The sequence below is a fragment of the Hyperoodon ampullatus genome (genome assembly GCF_949752795.1).
Source record: "Hyperoodon ampullatus genome assembly, chromosome: 12".
In the NCBI taxonomy this organism is placed as follows: Eukaryota; Metazoa; Chordata; class Mammalia; order Artiodactyla; family Ziphiidae; genus Hyperoodon; species Hyperoodon ampullatus.
Window position 1 is genome coordinate 11,673,668 of NC_136925.1, and position 25,624 is coordinate 11,699,291.

General features: G+C 37.2%; 1 protein-coding gene across 1 annotated transcript in view; it reads right to left on the reverse strand.

Moving 5' to 3' along the window:
• COL19A1 (collagen type XIX alpha 1 chain) overlaps window positions 1-25,624 on the reverse strand; it is a gene marked incomplete at both ends in the record, with an annotated part of 351,791 nt that overhangs the window by 268,518 nt on the left and 57,649 nt on the right. Inside the window, one exon of the mRNA XM_079716663.1 lies at window positions 98-142. Coding sequence (XP_079572789.1) covers window positions 98-142 — 45 coding nt within the window. The remainder of the gene's footprint in view (window positions 1-97; window positions 143-25,624) is intronic.

Consider the following 25,624-nt stretch of genomic DNA (forward strand, 5'->3'; position numbering starts at 1 on the left):
CAAACACATTTTCTAAATCTTCACTATATTATGTGCACATTCAACTTTCAAGACGTTAAAGTTCTTAACTAATATGAAACATTAAAAATCTCTTTACCTTTTGACCAGGTAAGCCTGGAGCTCCATGTAAACCATTTTCGCCCTAAAAGAAATACACAGAATAAATTTTGTTAGCCACAAAAAACAAGTGAATAAAGAAATTTTTGTGTTTTTTAACAACTTGTTCTAGGCTGGGAGGAAAGGCAGCCTAATGCTGAACGTGTATCAAGTACAGGGGGCTTCGAACCCATCCCTCATCTCCCAACTCCAGGACTAGTACTTGCATTCAGAAAATAAGAAAATAGAGACCCTGAGCGGTTCGGTAGCATGCTCAAGGTCACCAGCTAGGAGCATCACCTAAGATTTGAATGGAGATCTCTCAGCCTGCACAGCCCATGCTTTCCCATGTGCTACTTAGTGCCCTTTATTTTATTTTCTCTCTTTTAAACCTCTGGGCATAATATTAAAGTCTGACACAGGCTGTCTATGGGCCAGGCACTGTTCTCACAACAAATCTATCAGGTAGATACAACTATTATGACCATCTTCTTACAGATGATTACACAATCAGGATATACACCTGGAATTCAAGTTCACCTACTTCATCTCTGCGCACCTAATCACCCACCTGCACTGTTTCATGGAAAAGATTTCATTCTGGCTTGTAAGTAACCTCTTATCTAAAAACTAAATATATATATATATATATATATATATTTATTTAAAATATTTTTATCTATATAAAGCATATCTACTTTCTTTCTCATTCCCGTTGATTGCCTTTAGATCAGTTTTGAAGACGTGCCCAATGCCGTTCTACGTGAAACAGTTACTTGGGAGAATTTTGAGTTCTTTCCATCCACCTGGTTCCTGTGTTGGGTACAAAGGTTTTCAGCAGATGCCTATCAGTTTCTGTTACTGGAATTCATGGGCCATCTCTTTGACAAGTCTGGTTTGCAAATGGCACACAAGCTAGAACAAGATACTCCTGGGAGGATGTGCACATTTCCAGTGGAGCCTCAGGAATTCTGCTGCTTCAAGGATGTGACTTGGGCTCCCAAATTTCCAGGTTTAGAAAGCTCAAAATAAACTAACAATTCTACTGACCTGCTTTATTCCTAGCAAACATCTATGAAACAACAGTTTGTTTTTAAAGTATTATCTAAAATGAAGTTAGATACCACTTCTTAGAGTTTTTAAAATAAAATTCAAATATATGAAGAAAAAATCGTATCTTCAAATTTTAAAATAGCAATAATATGTTCTGTTTAAGCCTAAAGAGATCGTTATCGTTTCATCAATTAATACATTTTTGGAAAGGCTTAGTCATTCTTGCCAGCAGTGTACTGCTATATACACAACATATTTTAAAGACTAAGGCTTCTCTTTAACTAGATTAAATTATCTGTGCTACACAGTGTAACTGCTACCATCACAGAATATACTAAACACTAAAAGCAAACCTTTGTGGCCAAGTGTTGAGGCATCAATAAAATACAATGTACTTATCTATGTAATAAATATATTTCTATCATTTAAAAAGTTGTTATAGTTCTAGACCTGAGGCATCCCACAAATATATTAGAAACTTCCCATTTCACTTAATAAAGGGATAGTCAAAGCACATGAAGTTTTTGACACCAGGGAACACTCTACGGAAACTGAGCTGTTACTCGTCACAGAAGCATGTCCACTTGTCCATCAGGAGCAGAATCATTTTCATTGGTTGGTCCAGTATAATGTTTTACATCATATTACAAGTTACACACGATAATAAGATATGGTTTGTAATCCGGTAAGGTACATTGACACAGTCTACACTGCCAAAAATACTTTTTGGAAAAAAGAAAGCAATGTCAGTAGCTCCTTCCCTTTTTCTTTGCTCACAGCTCACTCCTATGTGTCATGTGCTCCAAAGACTGGCACCTAAAGGGCCACCTCTGGCACATGTCAGGTTAGGGTCACACCCAGATGCACTGTCAACTGGGTACCATTATTCCTTGACAGGAAGAATGTTCCTCTCTTTAACAGACACTGGTTTTACAATTGTTGCAATTAAAATGTTTTCCTATAGCCAGTGTTAATTGGTCTCTGCTCTTTCCTGACCCAAAATTTGTTTTGTAAACATAATTCTAAGCTCCATGATAGCCCAATGGACACCACTGATTACTCTTCCAGGAAATGAGTTGGCTTCACGTGACACAACAACATATGAAAGATTTTGAGATACTGAGAAACTTTTGAAGCTTAAAGTCTGTAACTTTGGTATTCAGAAACCAATTTATTTTCATCTCACAGATTTTCTCAAAGTTACCAGAGATGTCTGACATAGAAACTTATAATCATGTAAAGTCATTTGTCATTTTTCCAGTCCCTGAGGGATAACTTAGTATATTCGTTTCTGACTATATCTCAAACAAAACAAAACAAAACAAAACAAACTACTAAGTAGCATAACGACTAGCGAAGAAAATAGGCTTAAAGAGCAAAATTTTGATTAACAGACTATGCTTCTCCCGTCAAGACTTTATCTAAAACCTAATTTATGTCAACAGAATGAGCCCTTCTTTACTCTGAATCACAGTTTCAAAGCTCTGGTGCCCATGCAGCTTGGGGTCAAATTGAATTCTATCCAACAAATAAATGCCTGCCTAAAATTACTGGATGAGTAGACATTAGGTGTTTTTTTTTCTAAACTCTTGCTGTCCCTCGGTGCTCCCGGTCTCAGCACAGGAGGAAATAAGAAGCTTCTTTTCTGGCTTCCCATCAATACTTTAGCCCATTACTGAAAGAAAATTATAACCAATGTTTCCTGTATCTACTATAACTTTCAAAATTTGTTTCTCTGGCATATACTTTCTATTACAGGTTTTTCCATCAAAGGGCCTGCGTCCCTTTCGTATTTCAAATTCAGGCTCCAGATGGGCAATGTGTGAATACGTCTAATATAAAGCAGGGCAAAATCTAACATTGCTGCTGATAGCATCGATGCCCTGTTATTAGTGTAATACAGAGCGTGTCTTCAAATTCACAGAGAAACTCTAAAAAATCCTTTCCAGAATTCAAAGTAACCTCTTTAGAAAGCTTTTGGAAAAAAACTTAGGTGTGATTTAGGAGCAGCTGGGGGCTTTCTGAAATGCTGATCAAAGGATTTCATTTTACCTCCTTTTTATCACTGCTCATTTCCCGGAAGTAAACACAGCTAGGCATACAAGATAAATTATTAGTTTTCCTGATTTCTTTGACACTGGAATCAATGTCTTTTCTTATGCAGGAAATACATGCTGTCTGAAAGACATTTAATAAAGAATCACACTCCCTAAGGCTGTAGTTTGCAAACCTAGTACCAATGAGACCAAGCAAAGAAAGGCAGATTAAGCAGGTAAACGAAAATTCCCTTATAACTAGACCTAAGCCTGGAAAATAGAAAGTTATATACTATGTTTTGGTGATATTTTTCTTTAAAAAGTTAGGCATTCAGACTTTGATTAAAAAGTCTGAGATCCTGCAGATGTAGAGAATGGACTTGAGGACATGGGGAAGGGGAAGGGGAAGCTGGGACGAAGTGAGAGAGTGGCATGGACATATACACACTACCAAATGTAAAATAGATAGCTAGTGGGAAGCAGCCACATAGCACAGGGAGATCAGCTCGGTGCTTTGTGACCACCTAGATGGGTGGGATAGGGAGGGTGGGAGGGAGATGCAAAAGGGAGGAGATATGGGGATATGTGTATATGCATAGCTGATTCACTGTGTTATACAGCAGAAACTGACACACCACTGTAAAACAATTATACTCCAATAAAGATGTTTAAAAAAAGTCTGAGATCCTATTTATAATACTGTTTCCATATTTAAAAATGCGATTTGACCTATCATTTTACTTAGAGCAAGTTTCCCAGGAACACAATCTTCTGTTTGAATTTACTGTACACTTGGAAGTATATCAATATTTTCCCACTAATTAATTCATATTCATTAAGAGTAAATTTACTTAAATTGAGTTTTGAGTGAAATAGCTGGAACAAATATCTGAAGTGGAATGCCAGAATCCTAGCATGAAAACCAATAAAGGAAGCAGCCAAAAGTAAATCTGATTATGATTTTGTGTTTCACTAACTTGACCTCTATAATTCCGACAACAGTCATGCTGTCCTCAGGCCATAATCTTTCGGGATTTAATTTTTCTATGGTTCTAAATTCCTGCCACTCAACTAACTATTTCAGGAAATAAAACGTATACCGCCTATATTTTTTCCGATATCCCGTCCACTCAGAGTCCTTTTATTTCAGGGAAGAGTATGTTTTCCTTCTATATTCTGGGACTTCATTCCAAGAAATAAATTGTTAAGTAGAAAAGCTAGGTACTTCATAGGGTTTAAAACTTCAAACTTTTTGAATTCTTTGTATTTGTTGGATCCTTCATGCAGCTAACACATGGGGATATATTATCACATGAATGCTCAGAATAAGGCAAATTTAAAACATTCTTAAACAAAAACGAATGAGACCCTATTACTGCTTATTCTTATGGTCATTTCAAAGAAGAGAAAGCCAGCCCACCATCGGTAATACATGGTCAATATATGTTTTAATCATAGTAATATAAATGTGGGGAGTTAGTAGCAGCTGAACCCAACATCTGCTTTCTCAAAAACTATTAACCTGAGTGTATCTGTGTGCACACAAGTACACGCAAAGGCACACACCTAGAAAACAACCGGGGTGGGTATTCTTAAATACAGGGACAGGTGCAAATTTATACATTTGTGTCCACCAGTTCCGTCAAAGAATCTGCTAAGGCACTGACCCTATTGAACGCTTCTTAAAGTCAGGCTAGTTTGCTGTTTAATTTGCATTGTGGAGAGCAAAACAAAACAATTTGATATATGGATATTGAAACAATGCCTTCTGAATCCAAGTTAACCTTTCCCAAATTTCTGCCCATTGGTCTTATTTCACACAGGACAAACATCATATGGGACTTATACATGACATCCCTTTGTGTCACCATCAAGCCTATTCAGTAATCCAATCATTTTTCAAATGATAGTTTGGAGTCCCTTAATATTACAGTAACTGTTCCGTGGGCACACACTGTCCTTTAAAATGTGGCACTGAGAATTCAGCGCATCACTCCAGATATGGTCTCAACCACACAGAGATGAGGACTGGCATACACACACATACACACACACACCTTGTGCTGGATACTATACAATACCTGCATTACTACAACTTGCTTTTTTAAAGCTAAATTGCTTGTGCATACACTGAACTTGTAGTCAACTAAAACCATTAAGTTTTCCTTTCAAAGAGGATATTTTTACAATCCTTTTTCAAATTACTGGAGTGAAAATTATTGAGTTATTCAAATAAAAAACAAGTAATTTTGAAATGGTTTGGGGACAGTAAACGTTTCTTTCCACTTACAGCAAAGTTAGGGAATTGAGCCTTGGCCAATGTTGTAAGACCCCATTACAAAATCTACGCTCCTATGTCATCAGTACGGTTTTCTTCAAGTGGATCTGTTAAGAATGAGTGTGTGGGCTCTTCATTTTCTTGTGAGACTAGTTGGAAGGCAGTCTTTAAGTAAACTTGAAGCTTCACAAAAGTACCAGGGAAACAGAAGACATTTAGTGTAAATCATCCACTGAATTATCTAGAGTGGAGTAAATGACATCTGAATCAAGTATTCTAACATGAGATAATTGAAGATATAAAGAGGAGGACAGTGTCATCAGTAAGCTCCTACTTGGAGACAGTGAGACACCAGTAACTGCAAACTATTTCTGGTCCGAAGTAGACCTCCTGCTGAGTAATTTAGAGCTCTACTCTGTATCAATTACTTCTACTGGAGCTTCAATGCACTGAAGGCATTGGTTACTTATCTTTAGACCTGAGATAAGTGGCTGTGAAGGTCTGGAGGAAGAACATGCCTTAGCAACATTGTAAGAAAGTCAGGAGATTTCCAAACCTAGTACGGAGGACAAGGCAGCAAAATCACCTAGAGATTTATGCTGGAGAGAGGAGGGAGAGCATGTTGTCTCCAAGGGAAATGGGAAGCCAGTTCTGGGGCTGCACACTCTTCCCTCTATTTCTGCGTCACCCCCGGAAGCACCCCTGTCAGCTTCACCAGACACGGGAGAGTCTCTGGCCCTCCTATTCCCTGAAGTGAGCTTCTGCAGACAGTACAGGAGATTTGGACCAAAGCCTCGCGGCTTTGGGGGCCTTTCCAATCCTCCCTCGGCATGGTTTTCTAACAGCTCAACAAACATTATGCAGAACCAAGGAGGTGCCACGCGCTGGGACAGGTACTGGGGTGACAGGTGTGAGAGGGATCCCCAGCCCTTGTTCTCCAGGAGGTCACAGTGGGGAGCAGGACACACAGACTATGTGGGTAATGTAAACAAAGTGCTACACGAGCAGAGTGCAGGGCTGCTAAGTCTGCCTGGTGGCCAAGGAGAGTTCATGAAATAGATGCAATTTTTCTTCAGCTGTGAAGTTAGTGATCTGTGAAAATGCAGTGATGGTGGGAGGAAAGAAAGATACTGACTGTGGTCATCCTCTCAAATCTTCTTCTCTTACCCAACAAGTTCATGCATGACCTTCCACAGGCTATGACAACCCTGACTAGGCTGCAAAAAGCTCCTTTGGACACAGCCACATTAAGAAAATTCTATTATCTGAACTTGTAGACGTCTATATAAAATAACAATTACACTTCTAAATTCCCTATTGAGTATCTCAGTAATCTATACCAGAAATAAAATAATTAGGACAAAACTATAATTAGAAAAGATACACGCACCCATATTTTCATAGCAGCACTATTCACAATAGCGCCAAGGCATGGAAGCAACCTAGATGTGCATCAACAGATGAATGGATAAAGAAGATGTGGTATGTGTGTGTTTGTATACACACACACACACACACTGGAATATTACTTAGCTGTAAAAGAGAATGAAATAATGCCATTTGCAGCAACATGGATGGACCTAGAGATTATCATACTAAGTGAAGTAAGTCATAAAGAGAAAGATAAATATCATATAATATCACTTATATGTGGAATCTAAAAAAATGATACCAATGAATTTATATACAAAACAGACATAGATCCACAGACATAGAAAACAGACTTGTGGTTGCCAAGGGGGAGGGAGGGGGAGGGAGGGAAGGATTAGGAGGTTGGGATTAGCAGATGCAAGCTATTATATATAGTATGGATAAACAACAAGGTCCTACTGTAGAGCACAGGGAACTATACTCAATATCCTGTGATAAACCATAATGGAAGAGAATATGAAAAAGAATGTATATATATGTATAATTGAATCACTTTGCTGTACAGCAGAAATTAACACAACAGTGTAAATCAACTCTACTGCAATAAAAATTTTTTTAAAAGATTAAAATAATTAGCCACTAAACTATGCAGAGATACAGAGACTGTGTGATCTTTTTTATGGCAATATTTTAATATTTGTGTGCTAGATTCTCACAGTGCATTAAACCAAATAGGAACATTAGCAGACCAGCTTCTTAAAATCTGGCTAACTGTTTAGCAAATAAAAGTCGAGTGCCGGGGTGCCAGATCCACTGCATGTGTTGAGCCTGTCATCCATCTGTTGTGTTCTCTGCCAACTGCTCCACTTGGGGTGCAAGTGGAAGGCATCAGGAGGGAATAAGAAACCATTAAGAAATAAAATCAACTGCAGAGTGAGCACGTCTCTTTTTCTTTTTCCTATCCTTCTATTACCTCTGTCCTTCTTGGGTTTCTGCTTATTTTAGTGCTATCTTGTATCAATATACTGCCCACAGATAAGACAATTAAATGAGACTTGCTCCAGGTAAAGGCAGTCATTTTTCACTGATAATTCAAGTATCATTCTTGTAACTTTAGTAAGTGAGGTCAAGAAGCAGGCTGACAAAACTGTTTTCCCTGTGGTCATTTTAACCATGAATAGAAGTTGGTTATGATAAAATGTTCAATCCTACATCCAGATTTGACTATAACTTTATTCACTGCAGGATTTTCTGAAATATAGGAGTATGTGTGTGATTCTCTGTTTAAGAGGTATTTTCTCCTAACATGGAGCTCATACTTGTTTTATAAACCTTGACCATTTCACAGAAAGGAAATATCCCATTTTTAGAATAAAGCTGTGTTGTACTTTTTTCCTCCTCATTTAGTGTTGCGATTTGGACAATAAATTGTCACATACCAATAGATATTTTAACTTTTTTGATCTTGGGAAGAACTCTTAAATTAATCTTAATTCTGAATTTCACTGGCAAACTGGATGAAACTAGATAATGCAGGGAGAAAGCCAAATGACAAAAAAAAAAAATTCTTTAGCTTTCTCAACAAATGCTGTAAGTTTCGGAGTATCTGAGGCATTAATACTACATCTGGACCAGGGCTGTTGCAGAGTTCATTATAATTCACAACAGCTACCGGCCTTGTCTGCGCTTTCATAAACTGTAACAGCATCTGCCTTTATTTCCTGAAGCTGCAGTCTTCTCATAAAATGTCTTTTTAAGGGAAAACCAAGATTCAAAGATGACAGTCATTTCATTTTCCAACAGAAAAGAAATATAAAGACAGTTAGGGAACAATGGATCTGTCCAGTTTGGTCTCCCCCTCCTGTAAAGAGCTGGGGCTTCAGAGTTGATGGTGAAAAGACCCGGTACACAAAGCAGCTCCTAATGAGGACAGTTAGCCCAGCTATTTTTAAGACATGCAACTTGGCAACTCTCTCACCACACTATCAGATACACTTCTTAAGCGCCTTAATGCATGTGGCTTTTTACCTCTAGAAGTTTGATTTTTTTTTTAAAGAACATCACGGTACTAGGTGAAACACTTGTATTTTTGATCAAGTAAATATACAATGTATAGATATATTTGATCAAATGAATATAAAATTTACACACACACACACACACACACACATATATATATATATATATATAAAATATCAAAAGCATATTTGGAGAAGAGCATAAATAGAGAAGCTTCTAGATTAGACACTGAGGTAAGGTTTATCTGGACAGTGTGGCCATGATGGGCCTGCCTGGAGGTCAGACAGGATCTCCAGAGAGTCAAGTTTGGGAAGTTTGGAAGCATATTTTAAATATAATTTGGAATTTGGAAACCAGACAAAATAAAACGGCATTGTTTTCATAATACTTATTTCAGAAAGTAAAGCTAGACACAATCCTTTCATTTGGTGAAAAACATATGATGATGATTTTCAAGAGATGGACACAATTTTCTGAGGCTGGGAGAATTATCTCTAAGGATAGGCAGACTTTAAAAGGGTCCATAGATTTCAAGACAAGGGACACAGCCCTCCCTGGAGCAGGAAGGAAGGGAGTCCCCTGTGCAGTTCCCTCTCTAGCCTGCAGATAAATGAATTTAAGATCTAATTCAGAACTGTCTGTAAAGGAAATGTGAGCACTTGAGAGACGCTTCAGACGAGGTAATACGGTAAAGGTGCCAGAGCCATGGATTCACGTGGGTAGCGATTCAAATCCTGACTTCACTAGTAGTTAGCGATGAAACTTTGGGGAAATTTCTCCATCTGTGAAACAGTGATGATAAATCGTACCTCACAGAGATACCGTGGGGAATGAATGAAATAATGTAATGAAGTCTTTTGATAGTATTTAGCACATAATAATTATAAAGTAAATGGTCACTATTATTATTATTGTAAAAGTTTGTACTCATATTTTTTGGTTAGGTTGAAAATTCATTAGATTCCTAATATCCAGTTTGTTTTAAGAAGTCAAAGTTTTCTAAGATATGTGACTTTTATTTTAACTTTTCCATTCAATATATTTTGAGTAAATAATATAAATTCCCCCAAATGAGTTCTAGTTTAGTCTCTTAGTAAGCCAGAGTTTAGAATAATAGAATCATTAAACTGTTTTCTTTTAAAATTATATCTATTGTTTACCAAATATTTATTTATCAGGCACTGAGCTGGCAATCTCATGAATTATTTCATCTAATCTTTAAGACAAAACTAGAAGTAGGTACAATATAATTCCCATTTCATAAAAAGAAAACTTAGAAACTGTAAGAGACATGTCCCAAATTACACAGAGCAAGGATTTGAGCTGGGATTCAAACCCAAGATGTTTATAACTCTGGGTATTTAATAATTGAATGACAGAACAATGAGGACTATCACTTACTGCACACCTACCCCACGAAAAGTGAAATAAATTTATCAAAAGTCTTCCCACTACGGGCTTCCCCGGTGGCACAGTGGTTGAGAGTCCGCCTGCCGATGCAGGGGACACGGTTCGTGCCCCGGTCTGGGAAGATCCCACATGCTGCAGAGCGGCTGGGCCCGTGAGCCATGGCTGCTGAGCCTGCGCATCCGAAGCCTGTGCTCCACAACGGGAGAGGCCACAACAGTGAGAGGCCCACGTACCGCAAAAAAAATAAAAAATAAAAAATAAAAAAATTTTCCCACTAAAATAAACACTTTAGGACAAATTCTAGGTAATTCAGCAGATCGAAAATTGGTTTTAGCATAAATTAGGCTCTATTTTATTTAATTTTTTACTATCACATTATTAGGATTAAGATGATTGGAAGATAATTATTCCTATTTTAAAAAACTATCCCTACTTCTCAAAAAACATATCTGATATGTGACATACACAAGTGAAATAGGGAGTGAGGCCATTTTTTATTTGCAATATTCAAGCAGCAAATGCAAGCATGCTTTGAGTGTGAAGTCTGGAGGTAGGGCAGTGGGCAGGATTTGCTCCAGTGGCCCAGTCTCATTTTCCCACTGCATATCATGAGGATGTGAGTTGTGAGCACCTGTGTGCGTGTGTGACATGTGTGTGTATGCCCTTGTGTGATCTCATGCATTAAGCCACTCAGTTCTCTTGGAAACTTAACCATCCAATTTACTTGTTTTGACTGACAGTGGCTTCTGTCCAACCAAGCTGACCAGAAGTCACCAGTGACTAATATCTAAGAACCCTTGCTACATAGAGTAGATTTTCTTATTTGAATCCAGAACAGAAAACTTACCAAATATCTTAGGCAAAATCCTAGCTGTGCTGAGTAAATGTAAAGGAGACAGTTATTTTTCTGTGGTGTGTTGGCAGTAAGGCTATGTATCTATCAGGTTAGAAGGCCTCTGCAAGTCTGTACAAGGCAATGCGTATTATAATTACAAAAGAGCATAATTAAATGCTACAGCTCTTCACCTTCAAAGTCTCCATGATTCCATCTTACATAAAGTCTCCTGGGCCTCAGAAGAAAAATGCCACCTCAAGAAACTAATACTTTGTTCAGGGCCTTGACTTAAAAAAATTTACTGCTATCACCTCGCCCAACTTCAGTGTAGGTTTATTTTAGGATAATGGGATTTATATGCAAATCACTTAATTTATTACTGTACCCATTGTATGTAAGTATAAAGTGCAGTTAATATACAAATTCTACTCTACTCTGCTGAGAATAGGCTTCCCTCCATTCATATAAATCAGTTTTCTAGTTTAAATATTAAACCTTAAAAAAAACCCTTCACTTTGAGAATATGATACCTGAGATATAGGTTCTATAGCACTTTGCATATGTTCTTGCACCAAGTGAGCAAATTCATCTTTTTTTATTTTGTCTTTTAACAGAACTCTTAAGCACTTCTAATTCTAAGAAAAGAACCCCAAAGAATCACAACTGTTGAGAAGCAGAATCCAGGCCAAGCTCGGGGACGCTGTATGCATACTCTGGGAGATGCATTAAGACCCTGTGGGAGACATGGCTCTGAGGATACATAACACTTTAATTTTTCTTTGGAAACTTAGAAAAATCAATCAAGTTATTTTCATCATAAAATAACAGAAGTACTGTACCCCAAACATAAGTGCCCATCTTTACAACTATAATTTTAAATTTCTGAAATTTAAAAAATAAACAAATTGATGTATCTTCATTGGAGTCAAATATTTAAAATTTATAAAGCATGCCATCAGAGAACATAGTAGCTTTCTTGTTATTTTCATTTTGTGTATATTCATTAGAGATATTTTAAATAAACGGTAACCTGTGGATTATAGAAGTGAGAAAAACGCTCTTGAGGTGACATTTCTTCACTGATGAGTGTTATATACCTTTAAGAGCTAAATGAAGTGACAAGTTAGAAGTAGACCTGGCACCACCAGTGACTGTGCCCTTGAAGTGAGGATACAGTCAAAGACTTGGTGATTCTACAGATATTGGGAAGGTCCCTGAAGATGCCTGAGACCAGGACCCAAGAGCTAAGTGCAGCCTGATACCATGGTGAGCACCACAGGAAGCTGAACAAATTCTCTGATTGTCTGTGAGGGTCCCTGAGAGCAACTCAAGTAAATTAAACTTGTGGAGACTGCTTGGAGAAACATGAGAGAGAGTTTGCTAGGACAGTGTGCATTGGTTTTAGAGTACCATGGATACAGACAGCCTCTCCTTCACCACGTTAGCTTTTTTTTTTTAACATCTTTATTGGAGTATAATTGCTTTACAATGGTGTGTTAGTTTCTGCTTTATAACAAAGTGAATCAGCTATACGTATACATATATCCCTATATACCCTCCCTCTTGCGTCTCCCTCCCACCCTCCTTATCCTACCCCTCTAGGTGGTCACACAGCACCAAGCTGATCTCCCTGTGCTATGCGGCTGCTTCCCACTAGCTACCTATTTTACATTTGGTAGTGTATCTATGTCCATACCACTCTCTCATTTTGTCCCAGCTTACCCTTCCCCCTCCCATGTCCTCAAGTCCATTCTCTACATCTGTGACTTTATTTCTGTACTGCCCCATTTTCATCAGAACCTTTTTTTTTTACATTCCATATATGTGTTAGCATATAGTATTTGTTTTTCTCTTTCTGACTTACTTCACTCTGTATGACAGACTCTAGGTCCATCCACCTCACTACAAATAACTCAATTTCATTTCTTTTTATGGCTGAGTAATAGTCCATTGAATATATGTGCCACATCTTCTTTATCCATTGATCTGTCAATGGACACTTCAGCTTTTAAGTTCCCTGAAGACAGCATCTTCACACAGATCTTGTGAGACTCACTCTTGTCACCAGTTTGACCAAATGGGCCCAAAGGGCTGAGGCTTTCCATTCCCAGAATTACTATGTCCAAATGATTCACTGCTAGCTAGTATATTCACTTATATCTACTGCAGTTTTACTTTAAGTCGAGTGTTGGATGAATCATCTCATGAAATTCTTTCTACAGATCTGGGCTTCTAGGAAAAGCAACAGCATCTTTAATTCTGAGTTGTGTTTGCCTGGAACACCACATCTTGCTCCAGCTCCTTCACTCAGCCCAAAATGCCCTTGCTTTTCAAAGAAACTCTACTTTTTTCTGGAGAATTTCTTGGCTTGCATGTTTAACTTCCCAGGCTGCTGCTTTCTTACTCTCACGGCCCTTGATGAAGATTGATTTGATCAACGTCTGCAGCGGTTGAGCCTCTTGATTACTCTCTAGCTCCTGTATGGAGTCCCGCCTGCTGAGAACTCCTTTTCGGAGCTAAAAGCCTCCTCCACAGTCAGTCAGTAGCACCTTATGCCTGGTTTCCGCAAATAGGATCCAAGAGATGTCACCTTGTTGCACCAAATTCAAGTAACAGTATTTTTATTTAGACTTATTTAATTAATTAATTAATTTATTTTTTGGCTACGTTGGGTCTTCATTGCTGCACCGGGCTTTCTCTAGTTGTAGCGAGCGGGGGCTACTCTTCCTTGTGGTGCTCCAGCTTCTCATTACAGTGGTTTCTGTTATTGCAGAGCAGGGGCTCTAGGTGCCCGGGCTTCAGTAGTTGTGGCACGCAGGCTCAGTAGTTGTGGAACATGGGCTTAGTTGTTCTGCAGCACGTGGGAGCAACTTACTGGACCAGGGCTCGAACCCATGTCTCCTGCATTGGCAGGTGGATTCTTAACCACTTCACCACCAGAGAAGCCCCAATTAACAGTATTTTATACCAATCTTAGTAAATTCTGTTTTAAAACATAGAGGGGAATTTTATCCACTTTCCCTTTATAAATTGTGTAAACCCAATTAAATCTTATTTTACACCCCACAATAAAGAAGTCTAGACCAGAGGGCAGACAGCAGAAGCAAGAAGAACTACAATCCTGCAGCCTGTGGAACAAAAACGACATTCACAGAAAGACAGACAAGATGAAAAGGCACAGGGTTATGTGCCAGATGAAGGAACAATATAAAACCCCAGAAAAACAACTAAATGAAGTGGAGATAGGCAACCTTCCAGAAAAAGAATTCAGAATAATGATAGTGAAGACAATCCAGGACCTCGGAAAAAGAATGGAGGCAAAGATTGAGAAGATGTAAGAAATGTTTATCAAAGACCTAGAAGAATTAAAGAAAAAACAAACAGAGATGAACAATACAATAACTGTAATGAAAACTACACTAGAAGGAATCAATAGCAGAATAACTAAGGCAGAAGAACAGATAAGTGACCTGGAAGACAGAATGGTGGAATTCACTGCTGCGGAACAGAATAGAGAAAAAAGAATGAAAAGAACTGAAGATAGCCTAAGACACCTCTGGGATAACATAAAAAGCAACAACATTTGCATTATAGGGGTTCCAGAAGGAGAAGAGAAAGAGAAAGGACCAGAGAAAATATTTGAAGAGATTATAGTAGAAAACTTCCCTAACATGGGAAAGGAAATAGCCATCCAAGTCCACAAAGCGCAGTGAGTCCCATACAGGATAAACCCAAGGAGAAACACGCCGAGACACATAGTAATCAAACTGGCAAAAATTAAAGACAAAGAAAAGTTATCAAAAGCAGCAAGGGAAAAACGGCAAATAACATACAAGGGCATTCCCATAAGGGTGACAGCTGATTTCTCAGCAGAAACTCTACAAGTCAGAAGGGACTGGCATGATACACTTAAAGTAATGAAAGGAAAGAACCTACAACCAAGATTACTCTACCAGGCAAGGATCTCATTCAGATGCGACAGAGAAATCAAAAGCTTTACAGACAAGCAAAAGCTAAGAGAATTCAGCACCACCAGACCAGCTCTACAACAAAGGCTAAAGGAATTTCTCTAAGTGGGAAACACAAGGGAAGAAAAGGACCTACAAAAACAAACCCAAAATTATTAACAAAATGGTCGTAGAAACATACATATCGATAATTACCTAAACATGAATGTATTAAATGCTCCAACCAAAAGACAAAGGCTTGCTGAATGGACACAAAAACAAGACCCATATATATGCTGTCTACAAGAGACCCACTTCAGACCCAGGGACACATACAGACTGAAAGTGAGCGGATGGAAAAAGATATTCCATGCAAATAGAAATCAAAAGAAAGCTGGAGTAGAAATACTCATATTAGAAAAAAATAGACTTAAAAATAAAGACTATTACAAGAGACAAGGAAGGACACTACATGATGATCAAGGGATCAATCCAAGAAGAAGATATAACAATTATAAATATATATGCACCCAACATCAGAGCACCTCAATACATAAGGCAACTGCTAACAGATATAAAAGAGGAAATCGACAATGACACAGTAATAGTGGGGTACTTTAACATCTCACTTGCACCAATGGACAGATCATCCAAAATGAAAATAAATAAGTAAACAAAAGCTTTAAATGACACAACAGGCCAGATAGATTTAATTGATATTTATAGGACATTCTATCCAAAAACAGTAGATTACACTTTCTTCTCAAGTGTGCACAGAACATTCTCCAGGATAGATCACATCTTGGGTCACAAATGAAGCCACAGTAAATTTAAGAAAACTGAAATCATATAAAGCATCTTTTCTGACCAAAATGCTATGAGGTCAGAAATCAATTACAGGGAAAAAAATGTAAAAAACACAAACACATGGAGGCTAAACAGTACGTTATTAAATAACCAAGAGATCACTGAAGAAATCAAAGATGAAATCAGAAAACACCTTGAGACAAATGACAATGAAAACACGACGAGCCAAAACCTATGGGATGCAGCAAAAGCAGTTCTAAGAGGGAAGTTTATAGCAATACATTCCTACCTCAAGAAACAACAAACATCTCAAATAAACAATCTAACCTTACACCTAAAGGAACCAGAGAAAGAAGAAAAAAACAAAACCCAAAGTTAGCAGAAGGAAAGAAATTATAAAGATCCGAGCAGAAATAAATGAAATAGAAACAAAGAAAACAGTAGCAAAGATCAATAAAACTAAAACCTGGTTCTTTGAAAAGAGAAACAAAATTGATAAACCATTAGCCAGACTCATCAAGAAAAAGAGGGAGAGGACTCAAATCAATAAAATTCGAAATGAAAAAGAAGTTACAACAGACACCACAGAAATACAAAGCATCCTAAGAGACTACTACAAGCAACTCTATGCCAAAAAAAAGGCAACCTGGAAGAAATGGACAAGTTCTTAGAAAGGTATAACCTTCCAAGACTGACCCAGGAAGAAATAGAAAATATGCACAGACCAATCACAAGTAATGAAATTGAAACTGTGATTAAAAATCTTCCAACAAACAAAAGTCCAGGACCAGATGGCTTCACAGGTGAATTCTATCAAACATTTAGAGAAGAGCTAGCACCCATCCTTCTCAAACTCTTCCAAAAAATTGCAGAGGAAGGAACACTCCCAAACTCATTCTATGAGGCCACCATCACCCTGATACCAAAACCAGACAAAGATACTACAAAAAAATGAAAATTTCAGACCAATATCACTCATGAATATAGATGCAAAAATCCTCAACAAAATACAAGCAAAAGAATCCAACAACACATTAAAAGGATCATACACCATGATCAAGTGGAATGTATCCCAGGGATGCAAGGATTCTTCAGTATACGCAAATCAATCAATGTGACACATCATATTAACAACATGAAGGAGAAAAACCATATGATCATCTCAATAGATGTAGAAAAAGCCTTTGACAAAATTCAACACCCATTTATGATAAAAACTCTCCAGAAAGTGGGCACAGAGGGAGCCTACCTCAACATAATAAAGGCCATATATAACAAACCCACAGCAAACATCATTCTCAATGGAGAAAAACTGAAAGCATTTCCTCTAAGATCAGGAACAAGACAAGGATGTCCACTCTCACCACTATTATTCAACATAGTTTTGGAAGTCCTAGCCACAGTAATTAGAGAAGAAAAAGAAATAAAAGGACTACAAATTGGAAAAGAAGAAGTAAAACTGTCACTGTTTGCAGATGACATGATATGATACATAGACAATCCTAAAGATGTCACCAGAAAACTACTAGAGCTCATCAATGAATTTGGTAAAGTAGCAGGATACAAAATGAATGCACAGAAATCTGTTGCATTCATATACACTAATGATGAAAAATCTGAATGAGAGATTAAGGAAACACTCCCATTTACTACTGCAACAAAAAGAATAAAATACCTAGGAATAAACCTACCTAGGGAGACAAAACACCTGTATGCAGAAAATTATAAGACACTGATGAAAGAAATTAAAGATGACACCAACAGATGGAGAGATATACTATGTTCTTGGATTGGAAGAATCAATATTGTGAAAATGATTCCACTACCCAAAGCAATCTACAGATTCAATACAATCCCTATCAAATTACCAATGGCATTTTTTATGGAAGTAGAACAAAAAATCTTAAAATTTGTATGGAGACAAAAAAGACCCCAAATAGCCAAAGCAGTCTTGAGGGAAAAGAAACAGAGCTGGAGGAATCAGACTCCCTGACTTCAAACTATTTTACAAAGCTACAGTAATCAAGACAATATGGTACTGGCACAAAAAGAGAAATATAGATCAATGGAACAAGATAGAAAGCCCAGAGATAAAGCCACGCACCTATGGTCAACTAATCTATGACAAAGGAGGCAAGGATATACAATGGAGAAAAGACAGTCTCTTCAATAAGTGGTGCTGGGAAAACTGGACAGCTACATGTAAAAGAATGAAATTAGAACACTCCCTAACACCATACACAAAAATAAACTCAAAATGGATTAGAGACCTAAATGTAAGACTGGACACTATAAAACTCTTAGAGGAAAACATAGGAAGAACACTCATTGACATAAATCACAGCAAGATCTTTTTTGATCCACCTCCTAGAGTAATGGAAATAAAAACAAAAATAAACAAATGGGACCTATGAAACTTCAAAGCTTTTGCATGGTGAAGGAAACCATAAACAAGATGAAAAGACGACCCTCAGAATGGGAGAAAATATTTGCAAATGAATCAACAGACAAAGGATTAATCTCCAAAATATATAAACAGCTCATGAGTTCAATATTAAAAAAACAAACAATCCAATCCAAAAATGGACAGAAGACCTAAATAGACATTTCTCCAAAGAAGACATACAGATGGCCAAGGAGCACATGAAAATGTGCTCAACGTCACTAATTATTAGAGAAATGCAAATCAAAACTACAATGAGGTATCACCAGTCAGAATGGGCATCATCAGAAAATCTACAAACAACAAATGATGGAGGGGGTGTGGAGAAAAGGGAACCCTCTTGCACTGTTGGTGGGAATGTAAATTGATATAGCTACTATGGAGAACAGTATGGAGGTTCCTTAAAATACTAAAAATAGAATTACCATATGATCCAGCAATCCCACTACTGGGCATATACCCAGAGAAAACCATAATTCAAAAAGAGTCATGTACCAATGTTCATTGCAGCACTATTTACAATAGCCAGGTCATGGAAGCAACCTAAATGCCCATCGACAGACGAATGGATAAAGAAGGTGTGGTACATGTATAATAAAATTATTTAAAAAATGGAATATTACTCAGCCATAAAAAGGAACGCAATTGCATAATTTGTAGAGACGTGGATGCATCTACAGACTGTCATACAGAGTGAAGTAAGTCAGAAAGAGAAAAACAAATATTGTATATTAACGCATATATGTGGAACCTAGAAAAATGGTACAGATGAACTGGTTTTCAGGGCAGAAATTGAGACACAGATGTAGGGAGCAAACGTATGGACACCAAAGGGGGAAAGCGGCAGGGGGTGGTGGTGGTGGTGTGATGAATTGGGCGATTGGGATTGACATGTATACACTGATGTGTATAAAATGGATGACTAATAAGAACCTGCTGTATAAAAAAAAAAAAAGATTTGTTCATATGGTGGTATAAGTAATCCCTCTCTTGTATGTACGTTGTAATTATCTTTTCTCAATTTGTCTTTTCTATTTTGCCTGGCATTTTACTGTTTCTATAATCATATGTATGATTTGATTTTTAAAAAGTAGCATTACTCAGCTCTAAGATATATGAAAAAAAAAAGTCTAATGATCTATTTTATAGTCCAAGTTCTCCAGTGATTCTGTACTTGGCAAAAAAAAAAAAAAAAGTTCCCATATTCAAGTATTTTTTAAAATCCCAATGATCTGAAATCTAAACAATCTGAACAATATATTTTAGGAAGAGATTGGTGAAATGGGTATATAAAGCAAATTTGGACTGGGCAACCTTTCAAGAGTTAGGTGATTAAGTAGTATTCTCTTGGAGAAATGGCATTTTGAAGGATTCAGACCTTTAAACAAGTGTCTGAAGGAACTTTTACTTACTGAAGTGTCTTTGTTTAATGTCATCAGAAAGATTAAGCAAGAGGACAGCAGCCCAAATAATCGTTAGCTTGCAGCAAGGTATCATTATTTACAAAGTTTGTTGGGTTTTACTGAGTCTAACATTTACAGGAGTAAAGAATTTGCATATTAGGCTGAATAATTTCTAAAAGAAACAGAGCAACATCAGTGAAGCAGTTAGATATCAGAGACACATTTAAGAAGGACTCAGAAAATAAGTTCTGAACCTCCTACCACTTCAGCTTCAGTTCCCCTCGTGCCAGTGATAGCTTCATAACCACAGGGGTCATGACCCTCTAGATAATGAGGTAAAATGGACTCACTTGATAATTAGTACAGCTAGAACAGCTACGGAAATTTATGTTAAATTTATTTTAGTGAACAAGAGAATCTTCTTAGCATCAACATATAAAACTCTAATAATTCAGCAATTTAAGTGAAAAATAAGACAAGATAATTGCAATCTAATTTACAAATATAACAATTTTTTAAAGTTTCCTGAATAAGTATGCTAACCTCTTGTGAGTGGATTCATTATTTAGAATCATCTTTACAGTATTAGAGAAGACAATGTGAAAATCATTTTATTGATGGATTGAAATATATTTCTTGTATTTTTATTTATCATATTTCATGCGGTACTTTATTTATTTTTATTTATTTATTTATTTTTTTTGTGGTATGCGGGCCTCTCACTGTTGTGGCCTCTCCCGTTGTGGAGCACAGGCTCCGGATGCGCAGGCTCAGCAGCCATGGCTCACGGGCCCAGCCGCTCCGCGGCATATGGGATCCTCCCAGACCGGGGCACGAACCCGTATCCCCTGCATCGGCAGGCGGACTCTCAACCACTGCGCCACCAGGGAGGCCCAAGTACTTTATTTTTAAATGTTTATTTATGTCTGCAGTGAAATACATATTAAAAGATCCTATATCATATGGTCACTTATTTGTGGAATCTTAAAAAATGATACAAATGAACTTATCTACAAAAACAGAAACAGACTCACAGACATAGAAACCAGACTTACGGTTACCAAAGGGAAAAGTGGGGGAGTGATAAATTAGGAGCTTGGGATTAACAGATACACACTGCTATAAATAAAAGAGGTAAACAACAAGGGCCTACTGTGTAACACAGGGAACTATATTCAATATCTTGTAATAAACTATAAAGGAAAAGAATCTGAGAAAGAATAGATTTATATATATATATATATATATATATATATATATATATATATATATATATATGTATAGCTGAATCACTTTGCTGTACACCTGAAACTAACACAACCTTGTAAATCAACTAGACTTCAATTTAAAAAGAAAGAGAGAAAAGACAAAACATATCAATAAGTAACCCTCCCCCGCAAGAAAGATACTATACCAAACATAAAACAGTGAAATTAAGAAGCCTTGGGTCTCTTAGAATAATGACTAATGTTCTGAAGCAAGTGTTTTCTGCAAAGGGCCAGACAGTAAATGTTTTAGAATCTCTGCCACAATTACCAGACACTGCTGTGTAGCACAAAAGCAGTCTTAGCCATTATGAAGACCCATGAGCATGGCTGTGTTCCAGTAAAACCTGATTTACTAAATCATACAGCAGGAATTTTTAACAGCCCTCCTGCAGGGCCACAGTTTGCTGACTGCCCCCCCACACCCCGAAATACCAGACTTGTTCTGTGTATTTTCCCTTCCTCTCTGATACAACTTGGTAAAATAGCTACAAAGCTTAATCAAGGATCAGATCCACATACCTTTTCCCCAGGAATTCCAGGAGCACCTAATTCACCTTGAAGACCAACTGCACCCTGAAATATAGAAATTCTCATTAGGAGTTTTTTCAAAGGTGTATTAATTGCTAAGGTTGTCATAGATGAGTTGCTTTTGCTCGCACCGAAGTGTGTGCCATTAAGTTCTTTTTTCCTATTATTCACAAGTCATTAACTATACTTTTGACAATTAATAAACTATCAGAAAGTTAATAATAAATATCAGAGTGCTAATCAAAACTCAAACTATACATTCTCCACACAGACATATGCAGTACAGCTTTCTTATTTCTTCTATATTTATCAAAGGTTAAGGAATGATTCTATTGCTGTTACTTCAACTAGTACCTGGTACTTTCAATTCAAATAAGTCATGAAATTTCAGACTCCAAGGTACCCATATTTTTATATTTAGTGTGCCTGACCTTCCATTACATCCTCCAGGAAAACACTCCGAAGCTGGGTCAATCCTTTTGTCAGTTTCCTTGCTCATCCACGTTAACTGAAAAAATCTGCTCAGTGAAGCTGATGGGCTACCTTTATCTGCCTTTATGGCTCTTTCACAAATTCAGTCTAGTAAATTTATCCTTGAGACAGTGGACAATAATGTAAACTTTCTGAATGAATTTCTCTATTACTAATGCTTGGTAGAGATTAATAAACCCATTAGAATTCTATAAGTATATAATACCATTATTACCCTGATGTTACATGTTAATTTCAGATTTAAGGCATACAAATAAATGTCAACTTCAAGTTCCTATAGATTAGATGAGATTATATCAGATGGAGTAAAATTACAAAAACAAAAAAGAACCTGTCAATTAATCCAACATGCTCAATATTGTATTAGAAAGGATGAAGAAATATTCTTTATTTCTCATATCGACATAGACAAAAATTCAAAACCATAAATATTAAATCTTGCTTCTTTGAGGTTATTACTAAGGGAAAAATATTCCTTCTTTTAAAAAATTATGAATATATTTTGATTCAATTATTTTTTTATTGGTGTGGTGTGTCTTCAGAATGGGCACATGAGTAATGTCACATTGGAAACAAAATAAAGGGAAATTCACTAGTAACCTCTGGGTTAACACACTAGACCACTCAAAATGGAAACTTCCATACAGTGAGATTAGAGAGTAGGCATAGTAGAATACTGAAGTTTTTGACTATACAGTCAAGTAAGTTAACATTTCATCTTAAATTATTTTGATTTTCTCTAAAAGTATACCTACAAAGCAATCATTTCATAAAGCCTACACTTTTTGGGAAATTAACTTGATATGGAAGGTAATAATACAAAACTAAATTGGAAAATTGTTCCCCAAATAGACCTCAGATCATACTCCTCCTTAGGTTCAGGAACATTGAAATTGAGCTGCTATTTTATAAAACTGAGGGAATTTCAACTCTGAAGTGGGTGAAGGTATTAGCAAGGGTATTAAAGAACTGAGAAAGTAATGTAGTTGCTAAGTAATTAGGCTGCTAACCACATCTGCTAAGAAAAGGGAATTAAAAGATTCAGAAAATTACAATAATTGAGTCTAAATGAAAGAAAAGTATTAATTACTATTTCTAATAATGTCATCCATAGTTTAGTCTTGGACAGAGGGCATGGTTAGGATGCTCTGATTGGGTGGCCTGATACAGAATGCTCATCACAGCTATGTGTTTACAAGCAGTGGCTGAATCTCAAACTACCTTTCTCCATGAGAGGGGGTCATAAGCTTTATGAAGAAAAAAGCAGTAAATCAGACTAATGAAGCATCACAGTGTGGATGAGAAAATAGGCAAATAAACACTAAGTCATGCCCAAACTTGTGGCTTTTCTCCAAATATTTCTGATTCATCATTAACTAGTGGGTAACATCAAGCTAAAACTAATCAGGTCACTATGTAAATTTTTTTAAATGCTTTTGTTTATAAAGGAAAAAGTGTAGTAGAACATTAGTGAATAATATAACAGTTCTTAACGATTTAGCTTATCTAGCTCCTTCTCTGCAAACTGACTCTTCGCCCTGCTTGGCAAGGTCCACCGGGCAACTGGGGCAGAGAATTCACAGGTTCTAGAAACAGCTGAGTTGATGACTTAGACTTTCCTTGTGGTAGAATGTTCATTCATTCAACGTATTTTTAGCTCCTATTATGTGCTGTTCTATGTATGGTGCTCACTGAACTCATATTCTAATGGGGGAATAAATAGAGGTATAATGATAACAAGTCAAGTGACAATAAAAGTGCTAAGAAAAGAAAGAAGATAGAGGTGGAATGAAGGGATGCTTTTTACAGAGAGATGTCAGAAGAGGCCTTTCTATTTTTTATTTATTTATTTATTTATTTATTTGGCTGTGTTGGGTCTTCATTTCTGTGCGAGGGCTTTCTCCAGTTGCAGCGAGCGGGGGCCACTCTTCATCGCGGTGCGCGGGCCTCTCACTGTCGCAGCCTCTCCCGTTGCGGAGCACAGGATCCAGATGCGCAGGCTCAGCAGTTGTGGCTCACAGGCCTAGGTGCTCCGCGGCATGTGGGATCTTCCCAGACCAGGGCTCGAACCCATGTCCCCTGCATTGGCAGGCAGATTCTTAACCACTGTGCCACCAGGGAAGCCTCTAGGCCTTTCTATTTTAAAGTGATTTATGAGAGAGAGCCTAAATGATGTGAAGGAAAGAGAAATGTGAATATCTAGAAGAACATTCCAGGTATATGTAGCCTGGTGCAAAGACCTTGGAACAGACATGAACAAGGGGAGAGTGTAGAAGCCACTATAGGTAGGGGTACTGGGGTAGGGAGAGCTCTACACATTATGGGAAGCCTTGTGGCCCGTGGTTAGAGCTTCAGTGTTATCTTGAGGGAAATAGGAAGCCATTGGTGGGTTTTGATCCAGGTGGGACAAGATTTACTTACAGGATTATTCAGAACAGCTGTCTAACTCATAGTGTACAGGCATAAATAAAGTAAAGTTTGCTCTTTATAAAGCTGCCACAGATGACAGTAAGGATTCTCAAAACGTAAGACCTTCAGAAATATTGTAATGAGTAATACATAATTTGCAAAGAGATTTGGGAAATGTATTCTCAAAACTTTTCTCATTTTATCTCATTGGGCCAAAAGTAAAATGAGAAAAATGAGAATGAGAAAAATTAAATTCAAAAACTAGCACACTATATCTAAAAAAAGTCTTGTCAAATAAGATTGGGAACAAAAGACACAGATTTGAATGAAATACTTAAACCACTGAGTGATCTTTTGAAGAAATCACTATCATTAAATTATTAATATTTACTCTAAGTGGCATATAACAACTCAAGGTTTTTATAACCTAAAACATTCAATCAATTGAAAATTCTAAGGAATTATTTCACAAAATGAAGATGTGTGTGGTTTTAATCAAACCACATATGAAACTAAACTCAGTCTAAAAGGATTACCTCTACCTCTCCTTCAACACATGAACAATTACACTGTGGATAGAAAAGTAGAGGAAACATACATTTGCTAAGTAGCTACTATGTGCCAGTTCCTGGTACTAAGTATCCCTTCTTCACAATAAGCTGTTGACTCAGTGTTATTAAGCATCATTTTCAAAGCAAGTAAGAGGTGGACAGGATTCAATCCCAAGTGATTCAGGCTCCAGAGTGGTACTCCTTCTAATATACTGTCCTACAGCCCCTAAATATACTCTTTTGGTCTTACACACCAGAAGAGAAACCTTGAGAACAACATCTGGTTGCCTTAGTAACACTGCACGGCTGATCATTTCACAAAATCAACTATTCAATATGCCTTAGAGAAAAGATGACTTTTGATCTTCAAACTATGCAGGCACTATTTTGTGCACCTGCTCTAATAATGAAACTTATATACAAGACTCACACAGATGGAAATCCATCTTTATTTACTGCCCATTAAAGTTGCAGGATCACGTAGCACAATAAGAACAGAAATGTACTCATCAACTCCTCAAAAGGAAAAATACATCCATGTTTATTAAAATAAGCTGATCACATTCATGGCCATGGTCATCTGAAGTCGTATTTGCACATCAAGGAGTATGCTCGTTTAAGTAAATGCTGGTGCATGTACTGAAACAATAAAGGAAGTATAGTGATTATTTGCCTTCT